Source organism: Terrapene carolina, unplaced genomic scaffold, assembly GCF_002925995.2.
Source record: "Terrapene carolina triunguis isolate 2854851 unplaced genomic scaffold, T_m_triunguis-2.0 Scaffold136, whole genome shotgun sequence".
In the NCBI taxonomy this organism is placed as follows: Eukaryota; Metazoa; Chordata; order Testudines; family Emydidae; genus Terrapene; species Terrapene triunguis.
In genome coordinates, this window is record NW_020664487.1 from 6126949 (window position 1) to 6153257 (window position 26309).

Genomic DNA, 26309 nt, shown 5'->3' on the forward strand with positions numbered 1-26309 from the left:
ATCTGACCCCTTTTGTAGTATACCATATTATTTAGGTTGTGCTTATCAACATTTATAAATGAAAACCAAAGTATCTTTTCATCTGAGACCTATAACGTTAACTCTTAGCCTGGAGGAATTTAGTTATGGTTCAATTTATGTCCCCCCTGAAAATAAGGGAAAATAAGGTTTATAATGGAATGACTGATGCTTCCTTAGTTATAGCGGCACTGATATGCCGCTATAATTGCAGAGTAAAAAGAATACGAATGCTATTTAATTTTAAATAAGATATTACCCTATTGCAACATTGTTTTGATGTTAGAACTTCAGAAGTGTCATTTATAAATGAAGTAAAAATGGGTGTTGCTTAATTTCAGTCATGTTTAGTAGGAGTGTAGCGAAATGTATTATTAATATAATGAAATGTTGAAAGCTTCTTACTAATCATATAGTTGTTTTTTCCATGAAGCCTCTGTGGGAAAGTTAGTGTTTGGAACTTCTCTGTATGTTTGTGTAGTAATTATAGTCAGTGAAAAGCTTTGGGCTCAATCCTGCTCTCATGAAAATCAATGGGAATTTTGCCATTCATTGCCCCGGAAGAAGAATTAGTTCTCTTATATTGTTAGTTATGAGGTTTCAGGAAGCAGGACTAACTTTCCAAGTTCCCATCTACAATGCTGATCTAATTAGAGCAGTGACGTTTGATAGGCAAAACTACTGTACAGTTTTCTGGCTTCTATCAGCCAAGACTCAGAAGAATGAGTGATCTGAGACACTTTTTGTTTTATAATCAGAAAGAGAAATTGCTATGGAATTAGTTAGTAATGACCTGTTTCACAGCTTCGATATTCGGACCAGTTAAATACCTGTTTTCTTCACTTGTATTCAGGATTTGCCTCTGTTCTCCCATGCTTAGAATTGTTGATACAGTATTTAAATGAACCAGTTCTCCCAGTGTTTTCTTTGTCGCGACTGCCGTGAGAATGTATTTGCTCCAATGAAAGCTCGGCCTGCGTCCTGAGCATCCTATTACTTACTACTGTTGTCCTTTAGGCCCCTAACATGTAGCCTTACAAGAAGTGGAAATTTGGACTGATGACTAGGGAGGGGTATAAAAATATTGCTCAAGCATGCAGGGGTGTAATCAGGAAGGCCAAAGCACGACTGGAGTTGCAGCTAGCAAGGGATGTGAAGGGTAACAAGAAGGGTTTCTACAGGTACGTTAGCAACAAGAAGAAGGTCAGGGAAAGTGTGGGACCCTTACTGAATGGGGGAGGCAACCTAGTGACATATGATATGGAAAAAGCTGAAGTACTCAATGCTATTTTTCCTCAGTCTTCACAGACAAGGTCAGCTCCCAGACTGCTGCAATGGGCAACACAGTATGTGGAGGAGGTGAGCAGCCTTCAGTGGTGAAAGAACAGGTTAAGGACTATTTAGAAAAGCTGGACATGCACAAGTCCATGGGTCCAGATCTAATGCATCCAAGGGTGCTGAGGGAGTTGGCTGATGTGATTGCAGAGCCATTGGCGATAATCTTTGAAAATTCGTGGTGATCGGGGGAGGTCCCGGATGATTGGAAAAAGGCAAATATAGTGCCCATATTTTTAAAAGGGAAGAAAGAGAACCCAGGGAACTTCAGACTGGTCAGCCTCACTTCAGTCCCTGGCAAAATCATGGAGCAGGTCCTCAAGGAATCCATTCTGAAGCACTTGGAGGAGAGGAAGGTGATCAGGAACAGTCACCAAGGGCAAGTCATGGCTGACCAACCTGATTGCCTTCTATGATGAGATAATTGGCTCTGTGGATATGGGGAAAGCGGTGGATGTGATATATCTTGACTTTAGCAAAGCTTTTGATATGGTCTCCCACAGTATTCTTGCCAGCAAGTTAAAGAAGTATGGATTGGATGAATGGACTATAAGGTGGATAGAAAGCTGTCTAGAATGTCGGGCTTAACGGGTAGTGATCAACGGCTCGATGTCTAATTGGCATCCAGTATCAAGCAGAGTGTCCCGGGGTCAGTCCTGAGGCCGGTTTTGTTCAACATCTTTATTAATGATCTGGATGATGGGATGAATTGCACCCTCAGCAAGTTTGCAGATGACACTAAAATGTGGGGAGAGGTAGATACGCTGGCAGGTAGGGATACGGTCCAGAGTGACCTAGACAAATTGGAGGATTGGGCCAAAAGAAATCTGATGAGGTTCAACAAGGACAAGTGCAGAGCCCTGCACTTAGGATGGAAGAATCCCATGCTCCATTACAGGCTGGGGACCGACCGGCTAAGCAGCAATTCTGCAGAAAAGGACCTGGGGATTACAGTGGACGAGAAGCTGGATATGAGTCAGCAGTATGCCCTTGTTGCCAAGAAGGCCAACGGCATAATGGGCTGTATTAGTAGGAGCATTGCCAGCAGATTGAGGGAAGTGATTATTCCCCTAGATTTGGCACTGGTGAGGCCACACCTGGAGTATTGCGTCCAGTTTTGGTCTACAGAAGGGATGTGGACAAATTGGAGAGATTCCAGCAGAGGGCATCGAAAATGATTAGGGGGCTGGGGCACATGACTTACGAGGGGAGGCTGAGGGAATTGGGGTTATTTAATCTGCAGAAGAGAAGAGTGAGGGAGGATTTGATAGCAGCCTTCAACTACCTGAAGGGGAGTTTCAAAGAGGATGGAGCCCGGCTGTTCTCAGTGGTGGCAGATGACAGAACAAGAAGCAAAGGTCTCAAGTTGCAGTGGGGGAGGTTTAGGTTGGATATTAGGAAACACTATTTCACTAGGAGGGTGGTGAAGCACTGGAATGGGTTACCTAGGGAGGTGGTGGAATTTCCATCCCTAGAGGTTTTTAAGGCCAGGCTTGACAAAGACCTGTCTGGGATGATTTAGTTGGTGTTGGTCCTGCTTTGGGCAGGGGATTGGACTGGATGACTCCTGAGGTCTCTTCCAACCCTAATATTCTATGATTCTATGATTGCATGAATCCTCCATGTACATTTGATATCCAGAACTGTGTAAAGTATTTGTAGCAAATAGTTTATTTGAGTAAATTAGTTCTTTGTCTGTTTGCAGATTTACTTAGATCAACAGACTTAAGCTAGTATGAACTTCTTTTTCAAGCTCATTTGATTAATGTTTTATGCAAATATCTTTCAGTCTATGGGATTGCTCACAGATTATAAGCAACTCCTATTCACCATCCATAATTCATTATTTATGCTGTGTGACTGGACATCTGAGTCCCAGGGCTATTGTTTTTGTTCCATGATTGGCTGTCTGAAACTTTTATATACAGGGGGAGGAATTGAAGCTGTTTAAGTCAGTTTCCAGATGACCATGCAAATGCTTCTGTCACAAAACTTTGCAACTATATATTTGCACAGGTATTTGTAAGACTTTTTCTTTCTATGAACGTTCTTGCACATGAAAGTTATTTGTATGAATATTTGTGAAAGACAAATGAAAGGGTTATGAATTACCACTGAAATACATCTATGGATTTTTATTCCAGCAAATGTTTGCAAATGCTGTTTTGCAGTATTCACTCAGCTTTCTGAAAACCCCCTCCTGGAAATATTTCCTGTTTCATTGTTTCACCCCAGAGGTACTTAAAAGCTATAATAACACTTCCTTTGCCGTCACCTTTTCTCAAAACGTATCTTTACATTCAGTGAGCCTTGCTTCATTGGGAAATCTTTTTCATGCCCCTTGAGCTAATTTGTCAAGTTCTGTACTCTTTCCAGAATTTGAATATCTCTGTAGACTCAATATTCATTTCTGTATTGTACACAATAGACTGTCATCCAACATTGCCTTCTAAAAGGGTAGCATTATCTTATATGGTCTTTAAATGTTCACCCTGCATATACTTTGTAGGACTTTATTTGCTTGTTTTATTTGTCAAGGATGAAGCCTCTACTTTCTGACTATTGTTACTAATAGGTCCTTTTCCTCCTGTGTCTCTGTGCATAATGTACTATTCAACATATAAGTGGCTTTTTCATTGGCTCTCCTTTGAAGCAGGATTTCATATTTATGAACATTGGGGAAATAAAGCAGGGGAACAAGGCAGCGGACCCACCCAAAAGCTTCACCCAACCACTGAATAGAATCCATATTTTTTTTTATAGCTTGATAAAGGAGATCACCATCATGCCCTTGGCTCCTCCTCACATTTCCCCCCCCCCTAAAATTCAACCACAGTATCTGCTCCCAACTTGTGCCTCCAACCTACTCTTTTTCCCCCCTCCCATGTTGAGACTCCCAACATGCTCTTGGCTGGCAAAGATGCAATGTGCTGCTTTCCTCCCAGTCAAATGTATTGTACTTCTAGAGAGGTGTCTTTGTATTTTTATAGGCTAAATTATCTATTCTTCTAGTCAAAGCATCCGTAACAAAACAAGTGCGGGAATGAAAGGAAGATGGATGTGTAGGTGTGTAACAGGGCTTTTGCCAACCCAAAAGCTGGCCGTAACTTGGGAATTGGGTGACTTATTAGAGGATGAATTAATTAAAGATGCTTCTATCAGTTTAACCCTTATTTGGCTTGATAGGAGCTTTGTAGACGATCCAAAAGTTGTCTTTGTAGGCATGATTTCCATCCCTATTTAATCAGTCTTTATAAAATGGTTGAATTACAGACACAAAGGGCTAGATTCTGCCCTGTGTTGTGACCCCTGTATGATGGCTCTGTGGAAAGCTCCCAGTCTTAGGCTAGGTCTACACTACCCGCCTGAATCGGCGGGTAGAAATCGACCTCTCGGGGATCGATTTATTGCGTCCCGTCGGGACGCGACAATTGATCCCCAAATCGACGCTCTTACTCCACCAGCGAAGGTGGGAGTAAGCGCCGTCGACGGGAAGCCGCAGAGGTCGATTTTGCCACCGTCCCTACAGCGGGGTAAGTCGGCTGCGATACGTCGAATTCAGCTACGCATTCGCGTAGCTGAATTTGCGTATCTTAAATCGACACCCCCCCTGTAGTGAAGACGTAGCCTTAGAAGGAGGGGATTCCCTAGAGGCATATAGCCAGCAGAACTTATACAGCCCCTGTCATAGTGGAATGGAGCTCTGCACTTCAGCCACACTGGAGTGCTAGGTGGCTCTGTGGGGAGTCATTGCGGCTCAGCATATTTAGAGCAGCCTCTGCTGTAGCCTACTCTGGGAGGTGCAAAAGAAGTGTACAGCCACCTTTGTACTTATAAGGTGCCCGCAACCTCAGCTCAGCCGCAGCCCAGGTGAATCAGGGCCCAGGTGAGAGGGAAATGATAAAACAAGGGAAGTGTTTTGTTGATTTCCTCAAAACACTCCGTTTACACGTACTATAATACACACAATACACATACTATACACAAAAGAACTTCACTTTGTTTTATAACCAAAGATGTGACTACTGTTGCAGATTACAAATATCTATTATACTTACACGTTTGTAATCTGCAACAGTAGTCACATCTTTGGTTATAAAACAAAGTGAAGTTCTTTTATGTATACTATGTGTATTATTTACTGCATTGTAGTCAAGTTACCCAATGCTCAGATAATGGACAACATTCTTGTAATCCCTGAGAGCAAGGAGATAGTTGCTAAGGGAACCTTCATTGGATTTTCTATTATTAATTCTAATTGTGGTGAAATGATCTAATGGAATAAATCTTTTTTTAAAGCGTGTATGTTTCCTGGTTACATTAAGAGTTATAATTTGCATCATACAGTGTTTGAACCTACCCTCATAAACCAGCTACCTCTTACCATCTGACTTCTAAAAAGTAAGATACTAGTCAGAATTCTTCCCTCATTCTGATCCCGACTTCCCTGACAAATCAAAAACCTCACAGTGTGATGTCCCAAGACCATCCCACCAATGATGCCCCACCTAGCATACGGTAACCTGTTGTTAAGGAGCATCTGGAATCCAATGCACATCATTTTGGCTCAGGGTAATTGATGATGATGAGTGAGGAGAAAAGAAAAAAAGCTTGACTTTCAGATCTCACGGAGGGCTTGAAGGTCTAACATTTTTTAAAATGCATATTTTTACTTATAAAATTAAGAATTTTATCTGAAATCAGTGAAGGGCAATAAGCATCTAATCCCACAGTGTCATTTTTGCAGCCACTGGTTAGAGTAGAACCACACTTTAAACATTTATGACCTCTTGATGGAACAGCCCTCTGTTCCTTGCCAAATCGCACTAAACCAAGTCCCATTCTGTATTTCTTCTGAGTGGTTCTTTCTCTGACAACAATGATCCCTCCTCCACCAATAAGGGCAAAGGTGAAAAGTAAGTAAAAATAGTCACCCTCAGTTTCTCCTAAGAATAAGACATCTACCCCCAAACAAACCCACACACCTTCAAAAGAAACTTTAAAAGGTTTTCCTCTTCCTCCTAAGAACCCAGTGAGTACAATAAATACAAATCCTCAAACAGTGACTCTTTGAGGAACGTTAAATTGGATTAAATTATTTTCTATGGATTTACAGGCTTGTCTTAAAGCTGAAAAAGTTGGGGACACGGAGGGATCTTTCTAGATGCTGAGAGGAGATACAGAACTTGTCTAGCTTTATCTGATCAGGATCAGGTTGTATCGGAGGTCAGAGATGTTCCTGATGAGGAATCCCCCATATCTAAAAGTTTTGATAAATTGATACAAATTCTTTACAGACATATCACAATTATGGGGCTCTTTTCCTGTGCTGGATTCAACTATACTGATATGTTTCTAGAAGTCCTTCTGTCCTGCAGATGGCAACACCTTCCTATCTGATCCCTTTGGCAGGAAAGTTGATGCTGGCCTCAGAAAGGAAATCGTATTCTTCTCTAGAACAGGGGTTCTCAAACTCCATTGCACTGCGTCCCGCTTCTGACAACAAAAATTATTACATGACCCCAAGGGGTCCAAAGCCTGAGCCCCACCATCCCGGGCAGGGGGGCCAAAGCCGAAGCCCAGGGGCTTCAGCTCCAGGCAGGGGGCCTGTAACCTGAGCCCCGCCACCCAGGGCTGAAGCCCTTGGGCTTTGGCTTTGGTGCTGGGCGGTGGGGCTCGGGCTTTGGCCCCGCCCCCAGGCCCCAACAAGTCTGAGCCAGCCCTGGTGACCCCATTAAAATGGAGTCCCACCCTCTTTGGGGTCCTGACCCACAGTTTGAGAACCGCTGCTCTAGAAACCAGGCTGCAATCCTAACTCTATTTGCAGGTTGGTGGAGTGATTCTGCAGGAGCACACAAAAAGCCTTAGTCAGCAAAATCTTTTCCTCCAAGTTTATTCTTGAAGTTTAGGTAATGGTGTATAGAAAAAATATATTTATGGTATTTTAACCTAACCACAAAATAAACAGAAAAGCTCCCTACTTTGAGGTTCATACAAGTCCCGTGATAACTGCTGTGCATGTGAAGCCCATTCTTCAATGCAGCTGCCAGTTCTTTGGCTTTAGGGATTGCCTAAGGACAAATCCTTCCTCAGAAGTTCTAGGGAAAGCCTGTAATGTTCATCCTAAGAAGCTGATTAAGTTTCCAGCCTACTCTTGACTTTGCAAAATCTCTGGCCAGCAATATAATAGCTCAAAAGGCTGTGTGATTATGTACATGAAGGAAAGGTATTTTTTTCTAAACAAGCTGGCATTTCCTCTCCTCAGAGGAAGTTTCTTTGGTGAAAGTTGGTGTGGAAGGACTTTTCAGCTTTATAAAAGTCTTCCTTTCTAAAATCTTAATGAGAACTGTACCCATATTTGCTGTTGCAAAGGTGGCTCTTTTTTCAGAGATCCCCTATTAGATACACATCTATGTTTCTTGGGTCTGGATTCCATAATGTCACGGTCTATATTTCCCCTCCCTTGACTCTTTTCCCTAAGGGAATGGAAACGGATAACATCAGTTTCTAATTGCTGCCTCATGGACATTTCCTCCTCTGTGGCTTTGTCCCTTTTGATCTCCCCACCAGTCCAGAAAAGAGTGCAGGTCTACAGCACTGCATCTCTGGGATTGCAGTTTTAGCCTGGAACTGGAAGGTAGGCATGCTACCCTGTTCTTCACAGTTCATTTGAGGTTTAAGGATACCAAGCTATGATGTAAAATAGCTGAATTCTTTTGTTTTTTACAAGAAATTTGAGATCAGTGGCGGCAGCAGCTCAGCTGGGGCATTACTTATGCTCGGAGGAGTTGTGTTACACATTCCAGTGGCTCCACAGCATTCTCAATTCCTGCACTTGGTAACATGGAATGATTAGTACCAGCATAAAGCTCTTCCATTCAGGATAGCATCTACACCTCAGGCTGTTTTCCAGAGTCTAGATTGTCCTGGCAATGTGAGGCATTCAGTGCTTTCTCCTGAAATCTCAGCAATAATGGATCAATGCAGACAATCTGGAGCCTATTATTTATATCAATGAACCCATAGCATTAATTTCCTAAGAGGAGATCTGGTTCTTCTGCAATTTGGGTGGAAAAAATAAATTAACTATAAAAGAGGTTCATCTCATATAAGCATCTCAATATGCAAGCAGGTTGGCTAAAGTATCCATTCACTTATGTGAGAGAGAGATCCTTGAAGAAGATAAACTTTTGCCATCTAAACAACCAGTGGAATTGCTCCCTCATTAATTTTTTTTGTGCCAATGATAATCAGTAAGTTGAAAGATATGAGAGCAGATTTCCAGAAAGAATAACATCTCCTTTCTGTTTCCACCATACCTGGTTTGTGCATTTCCTTTCATTTATTGATCCCTAAGATGCTAAGGGACGAAAATGTAGCCTTAAGTAACCTCAAGGCCTATAGGATTCTTGACAAGAATGATTGGGGGTGTTGCTGTCACAGCAGACCTATTAGCTAAGAGATTATAGAAGAATGGTCCAGCTAACACCCAGAGTCAGCTGCAGCCAGGCTCTTCATCCTTAGAGCCTGAATTTGAGTACGGAAAGTTGCTGCCCTCCCTTTGACCCCTTATCACCTTTTCTGTCTATCTCCTGTCACTTAGAATTGTGTTTCAGCCAGCCAACCATCCAGGGTTTTTTTCCCCAGGGACCCCATCAACAAAGAGCCTCAGTGCTGAACAGTTAGATCAGATCTGCATGCTGGTGTCCAGAGGGTACTTTGTAGGGGATTCACCCTTTCCAGTCTCTATGAGTCTATGCCTGTTTGTTTCCTTTAGCTTATTTGGTTTTATTTTTTCCTTGTTTGTTTTTAACTTTGGTTATGGATAAGCTTTAACAGATAAGTGGGTTATGCAACAGCTTTTTAAATTCTCTCAGTGTAACCTCCTCTGGTCCACTGATTCAATGAAGCTGTTCCCACACTCTGGGTGTCTCCCTGCTGCCAATTACCGTAGTATTCATGATTCATTTCTCTTGTGGGAGAGCACATAAAGTACAGGCATATGCTGGAAGAGGGAGTGACCTTCACAGTAGGGTGGATACATGAAGGATGGATAGGGAAGAAGAACAAAGAATCCAGTGAGGGCACAGTTTGAAGGTATAGGAAGAAAAGTGTAGCAATGAGATGAGGTGCAGATTTGGTCAATAATAGATGTTCCTGAGGTGTCAGAGCAGATGGCAGGGACTGAAATAGTGAAAATTGTAATGTAAAATTTTAAGAGGAGACAATGTGCCAAGGGACCTGAGATGGATGGAGGGTGAAAAACATGGGGTGAAACAGGTTCAGGATATGCAGGGAAGATAGCAAAGAGAAAGAGAGCTGGTATCAAGCTCAGGGCCTGGGAAGAGTCTCCTTTGCTGATTGTTACCTTCATTGCTTTCCCAATTATCTCCTCCTTGCTTTTGGAAGACAACAAGGAAGCTTGGTCCCCATGCTCACAAACCTCCTTGATTTGCATGATGGGCTACTCTCAGGTACCCCACAATTGTACGATTTTTCATATCTAGTGTTAGGCACCACAGAAGAACTGTCCTTGCCTAAATACATACACCCGTGCAAGGGCAGGTCTCCAGAGCTTCTGAGTTTGCCCAAAAGACTGTAGGCCTCCATTTGCCATGCATGAAAACTCTTCCTATGGTCTCTGGCACAGATGAGTGATCAGCTCTTTGTTTAACAGCAAGTAACAGGAGATGGTGGAACAAGACTTTTCTGCATCTGCAATGAAAGAAAAGCAGAAATGGAGATTTGGGAGACATTTTCCTTTCTACTTTTTCTGGCATCCATATTAATGGAATAATATGTGTCTGAGCAGTGTGAGATGAGCTATCTTTGCGCTTCTCCTGGGGTTTAGGAGAAGAAGGCATAGGACAGCCAAGATACGTCACTTGATAATACCATATGATTTGGTCTGGCTAATTTCTTCCCCTAAGTGGGCACAGTGACAGGCATTCTCAAGTCTGTCTAATAGGAGTTTTACCAGATACACAAATAGTGACAGTGTTGTTAAATTGTTTGGGGCATGTATGTTTCTTAAAGAAATCCTCTCTCTGAAATCTGCTAGGGCCACTGCAATCAACAGTGATATTCCATGTGCTGGCCCCCAACGTGAAACTAATGGTAGCCACTGGCAGAGCTTTGTAAGCGGAAAATCCTTGGTGGTAGACTTCCATATTGCTGTCTGAGCTCCCAGGAATCCCCATGCAATCCAAGCTCTGTTGTGGATAGAACGGAGGCAGAGCCATAGATGTCTCCTTCCTGCATGATGAACCGTTTCCAAATCTGAGGGGAAATATCAATAAGAATGAATCTGCTCCAGTTAACATTAATTACCACTCATTGCCCTTTTTGTATATTCAAACCTCTCCAAAACATACATTGAAAACTAAACTCTGACCTGCGGGAAATGCAGAGATGTGAAGGTAACTCTGCTGTTGCCTCAGGTTGTAGACATAGAGAAGTCCATAGTCTCCCTCAGAATTTGTGCCACAGAATGGCAGGAGAGGTGTATAGTTGGCACAGAGAGAGATGAATGGCCAAGGGCATATGAGGAGAAAGTTATAAACATAGTCCCCTTACATCCAGTGTTTTAGGTTGTGATAAGTGAAGGGGTCTTATAATGCTATACTCATATCCCATTTAGTAAGATAGATTCATGAGGCCAGATTCATTCCCATGTAATTCCATGAAACTCAGTGACGTTAACCTAGGAAGGAATTTAGTCCACACTGTTAAACAACTGCACTGGGTTATGCTTTTGAAAGATGGGAGTAATGTGGTTGCACTTCTTTGTACATGTGGGAAGGCAAGCAATCGCATTCTGCATATGCTGAAAAAGAGTTTCCGATCATAAAAAAGAAATATATCTGATGTGTCAGATCATAAGACAGGAATTTATTTGATCGAATGTGTGTCCTTAATATACCAAAATCTAATGAATCATTTCCGCATGTTAATAAATACTTTGTGGGAGTTTTATAAATGGCAATTAATTGTGAATATTGTACATTACAGGTGATGCTACAGTGACAATTACTCACAGATATACTCCAAAAGAACAGCTGAAGATCCATACCCAACTAGCTGACATTATAATAGTAGCTGCAGGTAATTCTAAGTGTCCTTAATACTAAAGTGGCAAATATTAAAAACTCACCAGGTGCTTGGTTTCTACAACGGTGGGGCCATTAGCTGTTTTAAATGTGTTAACTAAGTGGGTTGTGATCATGCTTGCTGAGGGTGCTTCAGTGGGTCTGTTGTTTTGAGTAAGGAAAGAGATTTGGCCCTCAGTTCTTGCCCTTCATATTTGCAGATTCATAAACTAGTTTCTCATCAGGTATGACACCTTCCCCTTAGGGAAGCTTAAGGATGAACTCAGGAATGGAAACCAGTCAGTGCACAGCTTATACAGGTATAATTATATAAACTAAAACATTTTCTGTACTCTACAAAAATGGTGAGTCATTCTGCTTCTGACAGTAGGGTTTCCTTAAACCAGCTGGAGGCCATGCTCAGGTAACAATAGTGTCTTTCTTTTGCTATTAGAATTAAGGGCAGTCTTGGCAAATTAAATGCGGTTGTTTTGGTATTATGTATGTGTTGTTCATCCTTGTTTTGTACAATTGCAGTATAAAGAGGTAAATGGAAGAATGGGCTGTTGAAAGAATGGATTTTCTATAATTAGTAACTGGAAAGTTCAGTGGTTTGATATTACTGGAGATATGTAGACAGAAATACTTGTGTTTTCATTTGGCCTTTCTTTACTAAATAAAGAACTAATCAGAGTTCCAACTTTGGATGGCAAATGTTGCTTTAATGGCATTTTTAATATACATCCTAACAACATTAGAAACAAGTTTGGCCAATGTCTATGCAGTTCTTCTATTATTTTTTTTTCACAGTGGTCATTTGAGCCCCTCTTGCAGTACACAGAATTTGTGTCATTTCGCCTCCCCCATCACTCCTCCACACTCCAACCCCCAAGCCTTGCTAACTGCCTTCCAGGGGAATAGGGATGGGGATGGTTTACTCTGAGGCTTATCATTTCTGTTCAAGTATGAAGTGAGGTGCTGCTTTCCCGGACAGGCTAAATGCACTTCTTCACATGCCAGCTTAGGAGCAAGAAAACAAGCTCAGATCTCCTACATGGTGATTACTAGACTGTGCACTTAACCAGAATTCACAAATTGTAAGTGGAAAATAATAAAGGATGTGGAATCATTTTCTTTAGCATGTCTGTGTAGATAAATGCTTCTTAGTAGTTCATCAGAACTTACTGTCAGGGTTTAATCACCGCTTCTGAACAGAGTTAGTTGTTGGCTATGCTTGCAGTTAAACTGCGTTCAGTACCAATTCAGCAATACCTGTTCCTTACACTTTTTCTTCATGTCACTTGTTAGAACAGTGATTCTCAAACGTTTCTACTGGTGACCCCTTTCACATAGCAAGCCTCTGAGTGTGACCCCCCCTTATAAATTAAAAACATTTATTTATTTATTTATTTATTTATTTATATATATATATATATAGATATAGATATAGATATAGATATATAAAACACCATTATAAATGCTGGAGGCAAAGCTGGGTTTGGGGTGGAGGCTGACTGCTCGCGACCCCCCACATAATCTCACGACCCCCTGAGGGGTCCCAACCCCCAGTTTGAGAACCCCTGTGTTACAGGAACACAATACAACACTCATTACACAATACGAGATCTATCTGGGCTAGATTGTGCAAAGTACGCACAGCCCTGTATTGGGTGTGGCGTGGAGTTGCACAGCCCCAGTGGAAGCTCAGGGAGAGATAGTGCCTCAGGAAGGCATAATCCCTTTAAGTTTCCCTGAGTTCACAGGAACTGTGCAGACTGCATCTTTCTCTGGGATGGTGCAATATTCTCACTGTTGTGCCTGGCTTGCTCGGCTGCTAGGACGAAGGGAGTTCAGGGCATGAACCTATTTCCTCCCCACCCCATTTGTGGCGGGGCCGCAGTTGTGACAGGCCTGTATGTGGGAAGTGCCAGCAGGAGGCGGCTCCTAAGACATCTATAGAAGGCCCCACTTGCAGGCTGGCCCCCAGTTTGACTCCTTTTCTGCAATAAATGCTACTCATGATGCAATCCTCTAGCTTCATTTTAATTGTTAGTTTTTGAAGCCTGCATTTTATCAAGCCAATGGTTTATTCAGTTCCTCAAGTGTTCTTATTTCAGATTTCTTGCGGAGAAGGGCTCTGCCTAAATTGTGATTTTGAAAAAATAGATAATTAGCTTTTTCTGCCAAACCTACGCATTTAAGAATTTCCCACATATTAGAAGTAAAGCATGTTAGGAGACAGCGATCTCCTAGCAGTTGATCTACAAAGGAGGCTTTGGTAAATCACAGAATCCTAGAAATGTAGGGTCTGAATCTAGCCCAGCCCTCTGCGCTGAGGCAGAATTAAATAACTTTATTAATTTTGTTGTGGGGGAGGGTGATTTTTTTATTTAGTTTAAATATTACTCTATTAATGAGGCATGTTCTCAAACCTTTTTATAAAGGATTTAGCTGTGCAACTCCTGTTAGCTTTAATAAGAGTTGTAGAGTATGCCTTTATCCCTATGCCACTCAGATAATTTCCCCCATAAAATTGTGGAGTTGTCCTATTACCAGTACAACTTCCAGTTTATTGTGCAACAGTTTGATGAAATAGACATAGGCCAGCACCTCTCAACATTATTGGAAAGTATATTAGAAAATTTGCCTCTCTCAACACTTTTCAAGCTCATCTATATGCAATATAGAGAGAGAAATGTTGTATCACCTCTCTCATACAGCAGTCCCTTTCTCCCCTAAAACTGCTTGCATCCAGAAACACTCACTTTTGCTTTCTATTCTCCTGCCCCCCACAGCTCTCTCAAACCATTCCTGCCTGTGACCCAGCTAGTGGGAGAGGAGAAACCTATTACAATATATATCTCTGAGGGGTACTGCAGATGTTCCGTTTTAGAGTATTAGAATGACCATATTACTAAAGAGTGGCAGCGTCAAGTGAGTGAAGGTGTCCCCATAACTCATGAAGCAAGACTGTATTTTATTTTAAAGATGGAATGTCTTCTCATTTAAAAAGCGGGGGGTTCTGTAATGTAATCGGTAAGAAAATGTGGAAATGGCTTTGAGTAGTTTGAGTGTTATTCTGATTAGATCATGTAAAATATAATACGTAGGTAATGTACAAGTATTTCTATACTTTATTCCTCAATAGCACATAATGGTTTAGTGTCATATAGTATTTGTCTTAACAGTTGAGGGAACTGTTAATTAACTATTTGCCTAGCCAGAAGTGAGCTGATGTCTAGTCAGATCTGTTGTGATTGTCTCTAAAGCCATAGCAATAAGTTACATTAAAAATATAAAATGCTATAAAGTTTATTTAAATATTGGAACACAGTTCAAAAAGATGGCGCTAAAATTCTGTTCGTGAGAGGTAGGGCTTTTCTCTGCATCAAAGAGAATTGTTGAAATGGTTCAAAGAGCTTATGTTGGATTTTAGCAGAGCCTGGAGGCCAGATTAGAGCAGTCATCTCTCTGCACAAGCCTGGGTGTTAAAATCAAGCCCCTTCCGATGAGGATCCTTGCAAAGAAGAAAGTCTTTGTGGACCATTCCTGCTCCCATTGACATCAAAAGAGTTTTGCTGTTGTCTTCAATGGGAGTAAGATCAGGATGAATGTGTGTCTACAAAGAGGTCACCCTTATACTTACCAATTACTTTGGATAACAACCTTGGTATTTGCAGAATTCTAGTTATTTCCTCTCATGATTATAAGGAAATTTAGCTAAAACTGCAAATACTGAGAGAACTTTCCATTCTATTCTGGTTCTTATACCACATTCATCACCGTGGTATCTTCCAGTATAGTGTTTTAAGTGATGTAACTATCATCTGTCATGTGTGGTTTTCTCTTTCTCCCATCTTCTCTGTGAGCTGAGGGGAATTATGTGAGTTTTTCTTTTTATGTGTATTAAGTTGTTTTTATTAGTGGTGGCTGGTTGAAGACATGCACCGTGCGCTTGAGTTAAGTTGGAATTTCTCAGTTGCTGAGGGCTTCACGCTCAGGTTAACTGCACTGCTATAGTCCAGCTAGAAGTTGATGAAAGTATGTTTTACTGAGGCCAGGTCATCATCCATCAGGATGGGATGCAATCTCCTAACTAGCCATAGGTAGTAGAATTATTTATTAGTGTTGTTATGGAGTTGCTTAGCATCAGCAAGGAATCCTAGAGCACTCCTAAAATGTGGACTGACTAACCAATTGTGGGTGTGTATCTTCAATCAAAGGAGACTGTTTCATAGCTACAAGCTTCTCTGCGTTTACTTCTGCCAGCAGCGTAACCTCCACTTGCTCAGGTTCAACCTCAAGCAGTTGTTCTTCATCCATGAACTGATCTCAGTCAAGTACTGGGTTAGCTTGGTGACAGTGGTGTTTTCATATGTAGTGAAAGATAGATAGATTTGTGTGTCACCTGCATATCTTGAGTCCACAATGTCTTGTTAGATCTCCTAGTGGCTGCATGTAGATGTTGAACAGTTGCAATATTTTATCTGCTTCTAGAATAGTAAAATTTGTGTCAGCAATGTTACGTAAACAGTTTTTTACACTGTTCAGGTAAATGGTTGGAATGTCAAGTATTTAACAATTAAATATATGGAAAATCAAAGAATCCAATGATGTGCTGTAGAAATAGGATCTTACATAGCCTAATTGAAATTATTTGCTCACTGTAGACACCTCCTCTTGACATCAACTTTGTTTCTGACCCTCAAAATGTAGTTAAAACCATAGTGTTTTCTGTGTATCAGAACTATGACAAAGATGCTGAAAAAATAAACCCAATTTTTTCCTGCCTTTTCTATAATTAAAAGCAGATTACTTAGTTCTGTATCTGGCTGTGTTAATCAAATATTTCTTGATGATTTCAGGTATTCCAAAGTTGATTACAGCTGATATGGTTAAAGAAGGTGCAGTTGTGATTGACGTAGGCATCAACCATATCCACGACCCTCTGACAGGGAAAACCAAATTAGTAGGGGATGTGGACTTTGAAGGTAAGAAAAATACCCCTTCTGATATAAAAGGACTGGATAAGTTGGGTTTAAGGTATTTGATTATTTTAAAAAAGAGATGGTTAAATTAATTTGTCAAATCAAATCTTTTCTCCTCACCTGAAGAAGTGTATTGAAGAAGCAAGAAGTTGTATCTAAGCTTAATACATACTCTATTAAAGAGCCCAAGTATGATTGTTTTTAAAGGAAACTGGAACGTATAATTATAAAATGCATGCCAGCACTCATGACAGGTGCAGGGGAAGCAATGGCAAAGGGCTGTGGTGCCACTTCCTCCCCAAGTTTCCCTGCTCCCTTTAGGCATCTTGTGTCCATGACCACTAAGGGTATGTCTTCACTACCGGCCGGATCGGCGGGCAGTGATTGATCCAGCAGGGATCGATTTATCGCGTCTAGTCTAGATGCGATAAATCGATCCCCGAGCGCTCTCCCATCGACTCCTGTACTCCAGCTCGGTGAGAGGCGCAGGCGGAGTCGACGGGGGAGCAGCAGCAGTCGACTCACCATAGTGAGGACACCGCGGTAAGTTTATCTAAGTACGTCGACTTCAGCTACGTTATTCACATAGCTGAAGTTGCGTAACTTAGATCGATCCGCCCAGTGTAGACCAGGCCTTAGAGAAAGCAATTCCCAGACCTCAACAAGTTTAGGTACTCCAATTGCATATAGTATGTATTACAGCATCACTGGTCAAGCTGATGTTATCAAGAATCTTTCTGCACTTCCACTGGAAACTCATATTTTAAAATGATATTAATTTTGCTTAAGTAATTTTCTCCATGCTAGGACTTGCTATATATAAATCTTTTGATCCTGAAAATCAGGGTGCAAACGATCCTATCTTAGATCACAAATGACAATGTGCACATTGATCTCATTTTAGTGTCCTTTTTTGTGCAATGTATTACCAAACAACTGCACAATACGTCTTGATTGACAATGTCTGCTCAAAAGAAGCTCCAGACTGGACTAGCAGGATTGTTACAGTTCAAAATTAAAGTTTGTTGGCAGAGCTGTGTGTGGGAAGTTTACACCTATCCATGTTCTAGCTATTGGCCCCTCATTTTGATATGCATGAAATTCATTCACATTTTTTTAAAATAATCTTTCAAGTCTTGGCATACAGGCTCTCAGTCTGACAGCACAATTGTATTCAAAATGTTTTTAAAAGGACTACTAGAGTGCCACATACATTAACTAGTCAAAATCCTGCTTGCTTTACTCACACACACAGATCTATTAAAGTCAATGAAATTACTCTCATGAGTAGAGCAACAGGCTTGATCCTAGATATATTTTAGACATGTATGTGCATATCTATAATTGCATATTTAAAATAGAGATATACAGGAAATTATTGTGAAAATACAATTGTAACAATGCTCTCTTCACTTGCTGCTTTGTACGGTAGTAAGTAAAAGATGGTAAAATGGTACGAGAAATGTTACATAGCAGATGCTGTTCAGAACTGCAACAAAATATAGTAAACAAAAGTTCCACAAACTACTAGTATATACAAGGAAACATGAGTTGCATAAACACATCTTAAATTTGTGTGCCACATTTCTCTTGATTTCTTAAAAAGTTTGTCTGACACTCTGAATATAATAAAAACAATGAGGTGTACTTGTAGCACCTTAGAGACTAACAAATTTATTTGGGCATAAGCTTTCGTGGGCTAAAGTGGGTTTTAGCCCATGAAAGCTTATGCCCAAATAAATTTGTTGGTTTCTAAGGTGCCACAAGTACTCCTCCTTAGTATGTATCAGCAAAAACAACACAGCTATCACTCTGAAATCTGAATATAATATAAAGCTATATCCGGATGGCCAGGTCGTGATTCAAAGTTTCTGTACATGTAGACCTACTACTGTGCTGTGTATGTCTTGACAAGTTCTGCAGTGGGTTGTTCCTCAGGATTTTACCTGGGGTGAGGGAAGATCCCAGAAGGAGGGAGGAACTTTGTTAACTTGGGTTATGCCACTGAAGTTACAGGTAGTACTTAGCTGCACATTGCCATAGGGAGATTGTTTTGTTTTGATTAATGATTTAGTGAAACTTTCACCGATACTAATGAACCAGCAACAATCTGATGCATATAGGCTGTAAAGTAAAACATTTACATGCAAATTATTTGATATAGCACTTAAGAAGTGGAGCCAGCTTATCAAGTGAAAATGATATAGTAATCACAATCTGAGTTATTAGATATTTGCATTTTTATTTAATGTGTTTAAGTTACATGTTTGTTTTTACCAACAGTATCTTAAACTGACCAAAGTATTGTACTGAGAATTAACTTAATGATTCTCTGAATTAGAATCAGTTAATATACAAATTGACCATTTGGCTGAATTCATATTTATACACATCTGATTTTTTTTTTTTTTTTTTTTTTACAGTTGAGTATAAGATGCTTTAAATGGCCAGCAGTAATATGCAGTAACAGTTTAAAGTGTCACCTGGCTCCATCCTGCCACCCTCCCTGATCTCAGCTGTTCCCTACTATTAAACCGTCCTTGACATAGAAAAATGTGCACTGGAATAGAAAGTGGGGCATTAAGTCTGACGTGGGCAATCCAAATTTAAATTTCCTTTATAAGAAAAATGTATAAATATGGCTTGGATGAATCAAGCAGTATGATTTGAGATCACCTTTCACAGCAAGGTGGAAATGTCAATTGCCACATCACAACTGACATCTTGGATTCCCTGCTTTATCAATACTGAAAGATGCTATTTTAAACTAAAGTAAGCTTTAAATGCTTTAAAAGTGGACAGTGGGGTGAATTCCCACCTCTGCTGGAGGGAATTCAGGATGGCTCTCTACATCTGTTTTTGAAGATCTTATAAAGTTTTACTTTATGGTACTTATAAAATTTCTCTTTATGCTCAAAGAAACGATAACAAAACGAAGTTTTCAAGCTTCACATTTGAGCAGAGATGAGGATCAAAATCATGTGGGTGTTCATGCTTACTCTTCCCCAGAATATAAGGATAAAACAGACATCTGACGGGACTCAAAGGAAACAAACATAACAATTGTAATATGGAATAGTTGTGCAACATACAAAACATTATATAATTAGCCTGTGGCACTCACTTCCACCAAGTATCATTAAAATAAATAGCTTAGTAAGTTTCAAAAGAGGAATAAGTATTTTGGTGCAGGCCCAACACAATGGGCTTTATGCAGCACTTGATCATGTACCAACTATTCCATGTACATGAATTGATGTCAAAGGGCCTAATCACTGTGTTTGAGTTTTTCAGTATTTCCCCCTATTCGTCGTGGGGGAGATTTTCAAAATCGCCTGAGGGGCTTAAGAGCACAAGTTCCACTGACTGTCAGTGAGAGTTGTGCTCCTAATTCCCTTAGGTGCTTTTGAAAACCTCCCCTCTTGTATCTGGTTTGCAAGTGAACCCTGTCCCCAAAGTTCAGAATCAGAGAATATTAGGGTTGGAAGGGACCTCAGGAGGTCATCTAGTCCAACCCCCTGTTCAAAACAGGACCAATCCCCAGACAGATTTTTACCCCAGTTCCCTAAATGGCCCCCTCAAGGATTGAACTCACAACCCTGGGTTTAGCAGGCCAATGCTCAAACCACTGAGCTATCTTTTCTCAATAGCGACTTCTAATGTGCCTGGGATAACCTGACATTTGCGGATAACTTCCTGGTGTTTCTCATATGGCTCAACAGGAAGGCTGCAGCAGAGCCTCCATATGTCAATAAGGATTTTGCAGCGGATAGTTAATGTGATGGCTGCAACAGTTTTTGAAGTACCCATAGCATATTTTCTACACAAAACATCCAGAGTTTCTGACCATGCATAGATGCACACCATATCTGTTCTCAGATGTTCTTAGTTGGTCCAAGTACAGAGACAATGTGAAATTAGCTATGGACTTCCAAGCAGGATCAGGCCTGACTCTTTCCATCCAGATTGTCTCTTACTGCTGTAGGTCTCTGAACCAAATTTAATCCTGGTGTAAACAGCTGTTAGTCCATTGCCTTCAGTGTGTACACCAATGCTTAATTTGGCTCTATGTGCTTACTACACTCCAAACCTATTAAATACATTGTTATATCTAGACGTTGCTCAAACTCACACATTTTCTCACTCGGGTGGTCCTGGTGTGTTTGGATCTTCTCTTTTGGACCAAAGGAGACAGCTTCTGTTGAAGGCAATGATAGCTGTGGGTACTCAGCACCTCTGAAAATCAGGCCTTAGCTCCACACAACAAACTTCTGCTGGCCTAGCTATGTTGGTCAGGAGTATGATGAGGTGTGACCCCAGACAGAGCTGTGTTGGCAAAAGCCCTATACTGGCAAAACTGAGCTTCTGCCATTATAGCTTATTCCAGCCCCCCACCCCCATCCCTTCACTCTCAAACAAACTAAGCTATACTGGTAAAAGCTCAGTTTTGCCAGTATAAGCTGCATTCACACTAGGAGCGATTTGCTGGGCTAGGATACAAGTATAGCTATATCAGCAAAGCACTCCTTGTGTAGACATACCCTAAGGGTCTGAGGTAGGGCATCCAACATTAGTGGATGTTTTGAACAATTGGCCAATATCTGCAAGCATCTCTACCACGTGGATCGAGGCTCTTGGCTGTGGAACATCTTACACACTGAAGATCAGGTTGAGTCTACGTGTTTCCCCTTTCAGAGCAAAGTATGCTCCTAAACATACACAAACAGAGCAACAAATACAAACCCTCCTCCTAAAAACCAACACTTTGGATACATTTCCTTTCCACCCATGGGAGGAGTAGAGTTAATGTGGGCAGACAATGCATGTTTCTTCCTAATTACTTTACAAAGCACCTACATACTATGGTGCTAGGCACTGCACAAATAGCTTGCTAGCTACAGATCATATAGAACAAATGTTATGGGCCGGCATTCCTTTCACTTTCACCTTTGTAAATCATAAGTAGCTCCATTAGAAACAATGGCGTTACACTGGTGTGCAACTACTGTACAAAGTGGCAAATCACAGCCTAGATGTTCACATAGGGGAAAAAATAGTACTATGTGTGAAATATATAATGAAAAAGTTGTATTTGAAATTAATGACCATTTGAAGTAAATAACGTGCTAAACGTAAAGTTTGTGCCAAAATGCTCTTGTGACTGTTGTACACACATCAACTTTTGAGCTGCAAAAGTTGCAGACTACTCCTTGAGACTGTTACCCACAAATGTTCAGTTCAAAGAGTGAAGTTATGTTTGTATCTGGCTGTTTTTGATAAGAATGAGTCTAGTTTGTTGGCATAAGAGCACTGTCATCTACTCTTAGATTGTGTGATTAATCCTCTTCGATGTCTGAAGTTTTTAACTTTAAAGGAACCTAGCAAATGAAGACTGTTTCCAAAGTCGAGGATCCTGTTTGTCAAGGAAACCATCGGCTTTTCATTTCTTGTTAAGAATCAAAGAGAGATTTTAAAGTTCTAAAGAAGCTGCAAAATGACAACTCGTTCCCCTTAGGCGCTTAATTAGAATACTGGCGTTTTCCAGACTGCCAAATAAATGCTTAGGGCACTGTATGTTTCAGGAGTCTCCATGCAGTTAAAGCAGATTCAGAGGCTAAAGCTTTTACATCACCTAAAAGTGAAGGTGAGACAAAGTAATTGGCAATGCAACACATTTGCTGCTGATAGGTCTGTCGTATCCAAACGCCAGCTCAGAAACCACACGCTGATTTATCAAGCTGCACAATCAAACCAAATCTGCTTAGAAGTTTCAGAGCCAAATTTTCAGATCTGGGCACCGAAGTTTGTCTGCAAAAAATGCATTCAACACATCCACATTTACTCCTCTAGCTAGGGATTTACCAGACTGCAATCACCCTTTTGCAGGGGCAAACTCATTTTTAGATGGCTTTACTTAGTCACCTATTGTTCATTTTAAAAATGTGGCCCTTGGACTGTCCTTTGCAAACTGATCCTAGGCAGGTAGTTATGTAAGCCAGTACAAAAGTAAACCTCTGTCCCACTCTGATGCAAGATAATGATACAGTACATAACATAGCATACAGTACCTAACATTCAGTGCAAGAATAGGAACTGCCCAGCATCTGGGGAAAACAGCACCCCATGCATTTAGTCCTAACAGGGACACCAGCACTTCAGGTAATTAATTAATACTATGCATGATTTTCATTGCCAAGCTTTCTACAGGAAAAACATCTTCAGGTTGTATATTGCCTCTCTTTGTAAATAAGATGGTATAAATTGCATTCTGAAAAGAAAACCATGAAATATTACCATTTGGAAACAAATTTGTTTCCATTTGAGATGCATTCTGTTTTAATTAGTATTACGTTACTCCCCAATACAGGATAACAGTCTTGATATGTGCTAATATTACTTCAGGCCCGGGTATAGTTCCATTCAGTGACTATGACATTGATTGGGACAGTGCAGTGAAAACTTGACTAAATTAACACACCAAATTCAATCAAAAAATGAGTAGGAATTTGTTCAAAATTATAAAACTAATAAAAGAAAATGCAAATCATGTATCCGAGAATTTTAAGAGTGACTGTCATATTTCATCAAATTCATTCTTATTGTATAATATAAGCAAAAAAACACATTGCAATTTATGTTTACCTTTCAAAAAGCTTTTAACATGTCTGGTGGCATCAATCAATGGAGTAATTAAAACCCTATCACCTTTAATTACCACTACTAGATTTCGCCTCAGTAAGGGCTTGATTTGGTGCTACTGAACTCAATGGGAACTTTGTCAATTACATCAGTGGATGCAGCATCAGGCCCTAATTGCAAAAAATAATATGGAGAGTTATCTTCATTCATAATCAATTGTTCGTTACAAAAAAATAGCTAGAAAATTAATTAATATCCTGTCTATTAACCTAATAGCAACCCTTAGTTTCTTCTGTCAATGGTTCTTTCTAAGATCTTTCATTTTACTCACCAGTCGAGCACCAGATCCATGTACATTTAATGTATCGGTAGTATTGTCAAGTAACTTTATTCCTCATATTTTAGCTACCTAATTTTCTAGCCCTTAATCTCCATGGATCTCATATAATGCTTAATTTGAAAATAACGGTGCAATTTCAGCCCATTACTGACTTTGGTGGGATATTCCCACTTACATCAGAGATGAACATGGTCCACTTAGGAAAAAAAAAAGATGTTTCCTTCTTAATCCACGTATATATGCTGTGAATAGGTGCCTTTCCCAAACTTTCTCCAGCAGAGTCCACCTGCTATGCAGAGTCCAACTCAGTGGCAAATGCTGTTTAGCAATTCCAGTTCACTCCTCTATTCTGTTTCATGCATTTGGCAGGAACAACAGGGTTTGATTTTTCTGGCAATTCCTTAAGAGCTAGCACTGCCAATTCTGAAGCTGGTAGTGGGGAGGTGAAGATGTACAACCCGAAAAAAATCACAAGCGCTGCAGCCGTCTGGACAGTTGAGTGCAGAAATAGACTTTCCATGTAGAATAACCACAACTAGCACATAATTTATTGATTGCATTCCATCATTGGATGGGTTTTCTGAAAGTTAAATGATTCCCTTGCAAGTGGTTAGCCTGGAGTTCCAATGGTTAACCTTATGCAAAATATATAAGTAGCAAGAAATTCCATCTCCCATGCCAACAGGTTAACATGACACTGTTATGACACTGTTCTCCATTTCTCCTGTGTCCTTAAAGGCTGTTTTTTTAAATGTCCAGGATACTGCCATTAGTATTTCTTATGAGTAATGAAAGAATGTCCTAACCTGGCGGGGCGGGGGGGGGGGGGAATGTTTCATGGTTTGTGACTGGGTTGCTGGTGTAGTTTTCAGCAGCCTCCTCTGAGGAAACTAATTATGTAAAACTGATGACCCCTGTGAGAATTTATTACTTGAGGCGCTGGATCCATTCAGCCCCAACTTTGTCTTTTGGTCTTATCCCAGATCTCTAAGCCATGTTAGCCAGTAAATTCCTCTCTCTTTTTACTCCTCCCTTTCCTTTGATGGACACTACATGTCTACACTTGCCTCCGGAGCGATCAATCCACCAGGGGTCGATTTATCGCGTCTAGTGAAGACGCGATAAATCGACCGCCAAGCACTCTCCCGTCGACTCTGGTACGCCGGAGTTGACGGGGGAGTGTCAGCAGTCAACTTGCTGCAGTGAAGACACCATAGTAAGTAGATCTAAGTACGTCGACTTCAGCTACGTTATTCACGTAGCTGAAGTTTCGTAACTTCGATCGATCCCCACCTCCAGTGTAGACCAGGCCTAAGTATTCTGGCCACAGGTGATAGGCCAGATTGAGACAGAGGGCTCAAATCTCAAGTGCAGCCCTGCTGTTTGTACGTTTTTAGAACAGTGGTGGTGGAAGCCCATCTGTAATTCCATCCACCAGACGCACAGGTGACTCGGACGTCCTTTTTTATTTTCAAAGCGAGATTCCCAAACTTTCCTGAGATGATACAGTAAATTCATGCACCCTTTTGAAATATCAGAGCTTTTGAAAATATATTGTTTGGAAATATTCTTACAGTCGTATCTTTTTTCTGTTTATATTAGAGGTAAAGAAGAAAGCTGGCTTTATCACTCCAGTCCCGGGAGGCGTAGGACCTATGACTGTTGCCATGCTCTTGAAGAACACGCTCGTTACTGCTAAAAAGCTCGTTTACTAGAGAGCTACTGCTACACTAAAAAATGAATCCAAGTCATTCTATTTATTGATACATAAAACATTTATTTTTTACTACAAATATATTTATTTCTACATTGTATTTATTTTTTCATGTAAAATATTATGAATCTGATGATGATTTACAAAATGTTGCAATACCTTCTGTTACCTCCTGCAGCTGAATTGTGAGTAAAACAAAGTGCAGTCACAGCTGTCACATGTGTATTGTTGTTCTGTGGGTCAATCTTGTTTATAAAAAAAAATGACTAAGATGCTTTTGAAAATTTTACTCTTAAGTCCTATTTTCAAAAGTGACTTAGTCAGTTAGGACCCTAAACTTCATTGAACGTTAATGACGCTTAAGCTCCTAAATGCTCAATCACTTTTTGAAAATTGAACTTAGGCTCCCAAGTCACTTATACACTTTTGAAAAATTTATTCTAAATCTTGAATTCCTTGCAAATCCAAAACTTCTGTTGATGTCAGTAGGAATTTTGCATGCCCAAGTAATGCAAGATTCAAACCTAAGATTCAACTGCATGCCAGTCATGCTGAAATCATAAAGGTAAATCATAAAGCTCACATTCAGCATGTAGATTTTTTTATATTAAAATAAGCTTACACACAAAAGGCCAAATTCTGACCTTATCTACATACCCAGAAGTCAGTGGGAGCTACGTGCACTAGAATGGAAACCAGAATTTGTCTCCTTCACAATCCAGGCTTCGTTAGCCAAATGTGTTGCTACACATGCAGTGTGTTGTGTTTCTTTTTAAGCATGCTCAGTGTTTGATATGCCCTGATCCTACGATGTGACCATGTATGGATCACTTAGCAGGATCAGGACTGGGATTAATAAGTCTATAGTAAAACCTACTATAGAAATGTGTCATTGGTAACATAAAAGGGGAGGAAAAGATCATCCAGAATGAAATAGTTGTGTTAAAACTATGAACTGCATTCCCTCTTGCCTCCTATGATCAATTTATGTTCTTAGTCTCTGCCATAAGGCCCAATCCTGGTCCCATGGGAGTTTTGCTATTCACTTCAGTGACCACAGAAGAGTGACATTGGGAAGAGGACACTACTGCTATAAAAATAAGAGGCAAACTTGGGAGAATGGGAAATATTTATCTGTATTTAAAGAAGGAATAAAAATGTTGATGCTCACTTATTCATTCAATGAG

At 40.5% G+C, this 26309-nt stretch overlaps 1 protein-coding gene across 1 annotated transcript in view; it reads left to right on the forward strand.

Annotated features, from left to right (window-relative positions):
• Positions 1-25123, forward strand: part of MTHFD2L (methylenetetrahydrofolate dehydrogenase (NADP+ dependent) 2 like) — a 61895-nt gene extending 36772 nt beyond the window's left edge. Inside the window, exons 6-8 of the mRNA XM_024208707.2 lie at positions 11365-11457; positions 16307-16432; positions 25011-25123. Of these exons, the coding sequence (XP_024064475.2) occupies positions 11365-11457; positions 16307-16432; positions 25011-25123 (332 nt within the window). The remainder of the gene's footprint in view (positions 1-11364; positions 11458-16306; positions 16433-25010) is intronic.
• Positions 25124-26309: the final 1186 nt, after the last annotated feature.